General features: G+C 41.1%; 1 protein-coding gene across 1 annotated transcript in view; it reads left to right on the top strand.

Annotated features, from left to right (window-relative positions):
* Positions 1-591: 591 nt before the first annotated feature.
* LOC117535417 (E3 ubiquitin-protein ligase PDZRN3-B-like) overlaps positions 592-6,000 on the top strand; it is a 104,842-nt gene continuing 99,433 nt past the window's right edge. Inside the window, 1 exon segment of the mRNA XM_034199901.1 lies at positions 592-1,424. Within this exon segment, the coding sequence (XP_034055792.1) occupies positions 711-1,424 (714 nt within the window). The 5' untranslated portion in view covers positions 592-710.

Below are 6,000 nucleotides of genomic sequence, written 5' to 3'. Positions count from 1 at the left end.
GATTTTTTTAAACTTTTTTCCAGAATGTGGCTTTTCTTTTAAAATCATTTTGTGACATTCTTACTGAAGAGACTTGCAATTATTTGCCCCCAGACTTTAAAAAAGCTTTATAATACCATAGTCTCAAGTCTCAACCTTAAATGCGCATTTAATAGAGTAGTTACGGTAAAGAAGTCATCCATACTTTCGCTCCTCAAAATGCTGCCTTCAGGAACTGTTGGAATCATTTTTTTATTCCGCTTTGTGTCACATGAACATCGTTTAAGAAAGTTTGAATTGTGTTATTTTTATCACCACGTCTGTAGAGTCATTAATAGCAAATATAATGTTCACATTTTGCAGAATAGACTGCAACTGTAGCTTTATAATAATCTATGATGTCTATTTTTCGGTTTCATTGTTTTTAAAAACAATCAACTTCATCCAGATGTTGTCTTTTGTATTTAAAAGTTATACGACAAGTATATGTCTTCTTAAAAAATTAACTCAAGTGATTATATTTTACGTTTAAAAACTTTTCGGAGAAGATTTACGAGGCGCACTTGAACGCACCAAAAGTCTCGGTCAATTAGTTGAGTTTAGACAGTGAGGAGAGCCTGTAGTCGGTCTGTGAGCACTCCACCAATGACCAGCTAAAAACGCCCCACTGCTCCGACTCAGAACAGCGGGGGTGGGGAGTGAAAAAGTTTGGCTTTGGACTTTCGGAAACCATGGGATTCGAGCTGGACCGCTTCAAGGGCACCGTGGACCCGGATTTTAAATGCAACTTGTGCAACAAAGTGCTGGAGGACCCGTTGACGACTCCGTGCGGTCACGTCTTCTGCTCCGGCTGCGTGCTGCCCTGGGTAGTCCAGCAGAGCAGCTGCCCCGTCAAATGTCAGCGCATCTCCGCCAAAGAGCTGAACCACGTCCTGCCCCTGAAAAACCTCATCCTGAAGCTGGAGATCAAATGTGACAACCACGCAAGGGGCTGCGATGCCGTGGTGAAGCTGCAGCATCTGCCTGAGCACACCGAGATGTGCGACTACACCCCGGCCAAGTGCAGGAATAAAGGATGCACGGAGGTCCTCAGCCTCGGGGACATGGATGCTCACATGCGGGAGACGTGCGACTGCAGACCGGTGGGGTTGTGCGAGAGCGGCTGCGGCTTGATGCTCACTCTCAGAGAGCAGAGATTAAAGAGCCACTGCTGCCTGAGAACCCTGAAGGCGCACAACAGCGCACTGCAATGCAAAATCATCAGCCTGGATAGAGAGTTCAAGCAGCAGACTATTAAAGCCAACAAGAGGGAGAAGGCACTGCTGGCTCAACTTTCGGAAGTGCACAGCGAGCTGCAGATGACAGCTCTGAAATATCAGAAGAAATTCACCGAGTACAGCGAGAGGATCGATTCCCTCACCAAGACCGTGGCTTTCTCATGCAAGGTAGGCTACTTTTAAGGAGTACAAGCAACTTTTGTCCTCTTGTACAATGTTACTTTCTCCCTGTCACTGAGGGATAACCTGCATTCTGATTTAAAACACATACAAGTACAAAGAATACAACCTACTTCTAAATTGTTGGTTCTGATTGTTCATTCTGCATAAATTGCATTTTCCTCCTCATTAATCCTTTCTGTGCCAACTTTATTTAAAATATCTTCCTCAAAATGTTTGCTTGCTATCTTGGACTTACTCTTCCCTTTACTTGGCTTCCATGTTGTTTGGGTAGTTTTGAACTACTCCCCAGATGAAAATAGAACTTTTGATTTGAGGATTTAAGGGATTGTCCTCCTTCAAAGTGTTCAGGAGTCCTCCAGTGCCTTTTCTTCACTGTCTGTTTTTGAAACATGGATGTCAGCTGTGCCTGTGGCCAGCTGGCAGTCAATGGGGGAGGGCCAAATATTTACTGCAGTTCTGTACACAACAAGAGCCAGGTTGCAGTTATATTGCCTCCTCGCAGCATGCTTGTTTGAGGCTCTCTGTCATCGGGTGTTAGCCCCTTTCCCCCTGAGACAATCATGACAAATTAGAACCGTGGATGTAGCAAAGTTACTGGCACCAAAGTTGTATGTGTTGTTGAAGAGAGTGGAGATCAGTTTCCATATTTGAAGAGCTAAAAGTCCCCATGTTTTTGTGGATACTGTGATAATGGATAAAAGGTGGAGTATTTCCTGCTGGTCACTGCTGGTTAATAATGTATCTAAATCTGTGGGCTAACGGGCCCCTGTTGAGGTCCAGGAGCCCTGGTGTAAGGGTGTTTTATGGCTCAAATAAAAAAAAAAACCTAATGCCTCCTGTAACAACCAATTATCAACGTCATAAAGGATGGAGTAGTTCATAAGTAACTTAATGAATTGAATTAGTGCATGGTGGTTGCACTGCTGCTGTGATCAGCAGAGGGGAGGGGTCCTACTGTAATAATCAGGCTTAGTTATACAATCTGTCCAAGAACAGGAGGTGGCGCTTTTGATTGGGCACACACTGCTGACAGGGTTACCTAAAGTAATGTGGATGAATGGGAACCTTCATGGACACTGCTCTTTAAACTTACACCTCTTAAAAGCGAAAGTCTGGATGTTTTGAAGTGCAGGAGATGGTGGTCAGCACGTCTACAGTTTAGGAAAAACAGACATTAGTACTGGCATGAATGCAAAGCAATTTTCTATACTATATTTATTATATTTTCACCGCTTTACCAAACACAGAGCCCTCTCTGACTGGTAACTGAAGCTGTTCTTTTCATTCAAGCTGTCTTAAAACTCCCCCAGACACCAGAGTTATTGTTCTTCCGCTCCCTTGATCAGTTATTATAGCTCACGGTTAGTTTCTGTTCCCTTTAAAACACCAAAGTCACACGGTAACACAAGCAAACTAACCGATTGAGGCAGCAGCAGACCAGCAGCTCCAGTGTTTTGCGAGGTAAAATAACAATTTTCGTCAATGCTATGAAAATATTCTGAACTCAAGTTTTTTAGGCGGGCCTTTCTTTAAGGTGGCTTAAATATGTTTAGCTTCTTCCCGTGCCCATCGCAGTACATTGCTTAGTACTTTTGTCTGCTCCTTCAAACTGGGGATTTTCTAACCGCCATCTACTGGTAAAACATTCACTATTGACCTTATACAACCCTACATCCGAACCAACCTTTTAACTCTCTTCTTTTGGTCATTGAAGTTTCAATTTCTCACTCAACTGCACATCTTGTTTAAGTGACATCTTCCAAAAACCTCTATTCTCTTTTTTTTTTGGTCCTCTTTTCCCTTGGTGGTTTCATTTCTTCGCTATGAACTCAATACCCAGAAAAACATGTTCCGCTAGAATGGCAAATTGCGCATCAAGATCACCGATCCGGGGAAATGGTGAAATCGCTCATGCTGGCATCCAGGGGCTTGCTGGGTCTGAAACACAGCTGTGTTCCACTCCTACCACTGAGATATGTTCAGTGTATGTTCAGAGAGGTAACAGAAGTGCTTTGTTCTGAAATGTACATTAAAAAAAGCAGGAATTGTTCCAGAACTCATTCACATAAGAGAAAGAGCAGGTCGGATGAAACTACCTTTTTTTATTTAAATAGTTTTAGAAAGACTCATTCATTGTGTCCAGTCAAGCAGAGAGCAGGCTTGTTTGGTGGGAGAGCCTCAACACACATGGCTACATGAAACGGAGCATAACAAGTGGGATTAGCAGTGGTGGGCGGGCGACTTGCAGACTGCTACTGAAGCCCCCTCAAAAGCATTACTTCCTTTTTTTTATGGTGTCAGTAATGTTATCAGGTTTGGTGACACTCATTGCCTCTCTCATGGGGGACATCATGATTTGTCAAAGCAGGAAAAGCCCAGGTTAATGACATGTATAATGGCTCCGTTCTTTTGAATCCATGCTAGGGAGCCAGCATTCATAATGCCATGAACCTGGAACAGCTAAATGGAGTGCATCCGTTACTATAGCCATGTTGCACAAAGGTACATTTCCATGGTGAAAGTGCAGTTTTGTTGTGACATGTTTCTTCCTCGATTTACTGTGGAAGAGGGAATCCTGGTCTATCGTTACGGGCAACCTACTTTAGTTTGTTTTTGCAACTCCGTCGCTTCTCGGCTTGGACTTCCTGAGCCAGACGGAGGGTTTTAATGTCTTCTTTTAATAACCAGGAAGCGACTGAAGGAGATCAAGCTGACCTGGCTATGTGGAATTACTGACATGAGTTTCCAATAATAGTCCTGACACTTTTTAAATGTCTTGTCTACCATAGCAATAAAACAAAGCCAAAACAAAGCAGCTCAGATCTTCCTCTGAGTCACTTCAGGGCTGCTAGAATTGCTCTCACACTTTCCATTTAGTTTCATCTCTGTTTTTGTACAGAGTTCCTCTTCAGCTGCCGTGGATGACGGTGTTTGTACTTGATGCGATAAAGAGTGTCTATCAAAATCACAAGACGTAAAACAGATTGAGCCTCACATTGAATTGATTTGGGAAATCATGGGCTCAATTGGATTAATCATTAGGCTAATTGTGGTCTAATTCTAAAGCATGAATCTACAATAATTTAACATAGGGCTGCTCAATAAAACGTATTTTAATCGCGATTATGGCTTGCAACGATTACGAAAACAACGTAATCGAAATAAAACGATAATTTTAGTATTTTTTATTTTTTTTTCAGTTGAATTATACTTAAAGTTCAGGGTAATCAACTGTTAAAAATATACTGTTCAAAATGTTTTCTCCAATAAATGGATGTTTTCAAAGTCAATGAATAATCGCATTTAATAATCGCAATTACAATTATTGACCCAAATAATCGAGATTATGATTTTTGCCATAATCGAGCAGCCCTAATTTAACAGTATAATGTAGCCCATTAGTTATCACATATTCATTGGTGCCAATTTAATATGTCATAAATCACATCGAGCTATCGAGAAGTCACTGAAAACACGAGTTCTGGGCATTTGATTTGAAAGTAAACCTTCAAATAAAGGAATTGATTAGGTTGCTGATTCCTTTTTATACATACTTTAGCTTCACTAATGATCTAATCGATTTGAAATCCATCACATCATCACACACAAACTGCTATCAATTAACCACCATGATCAAGCCACTGAGTTTCTGCTTCTTCAAGGAATACTTTAATCCCAACATGATCATTTGTTTATCAATTACCCACTCTGTGTCACTTTGATTCAGCGCTGCAGTATCTCAGTTTGTATTGAGTGTACGTCGCCGATTCAAAGCACTGGACTTCCCAGGCGCCTCAAATGTGTTTTGATTCGAGTCCTCTTTTTCCATTTCCATTCCTTAAGTTAACGTTGTCATTCTCAGATACTTGGTAAATAAAAAATACAACAAATCTTAATGGATCAAAGTAAACATAAACATTTTTTTAACAACAACTAGGCCTACACTATATCAACACATCAGTTAATAAACTCAGACACAACAACTGGTGCAGTCTAAATAATTCTAGCAAACATTAATGTGCTTGGAAAGTAGTGAGCATCTGACTGGATAAATGGGACTTTCTTCATTCAATAAACAGGCATGCAATACAGTGTTTCCCCTACCATTGTCTTGGAGGGGCGCTGCCAACGGAGCCCCGCGCCCCCCCTGAAATTCAAGGTGTTTAAAAAGATAAATAATTATAATTATTTTTTAAATATATATAGCACCAAATTGCAACTAATCTATGTCACTTTTCACATTGAACATGTGCTCTTTTATTACATAAACTAAACGCTTTCATTTTAAGTTGTGAGTTTAGTGTTTTTGACCCTAAGAAACACTGATGATCAATAACAATAATCCACAGCTCCTCTCTCTGCTCCAGAGGATTTAAAATATATATATCCCCCCCCCCCGCTCAGGCAGCACCCCCCCAAAGCAGTACACCTAGGGGAAAGACTGCAATAAATAATGGTCGTTTTGGGGGGTGAGAAGTATCCCCTTCAATTCTAGGCCAATGAAACATTTTGTTCTGCATTACAGTACCTTCACTATAATAAGATAAGTTTTAAGAGGCAG

The sequence above is a fragment of the Gymnodraco acuticeps genome, unplaced genomic scaffold (assembly GCF_902827175.1).
Source record: "Gymnodraco acuticeps unplaced genomic scaffold, fGymAcu1.1, whole genome shotgun sequence".
NCBI lineage: Eukaryota > Metazoa > Chordata > Actinopteri > Perciformes > Bathydraconidae > Gymnodraco > Gymnodraco acuticeps.
This window is presented reverse-complemented; position numbering and strand designations above follow the sequence as displayed.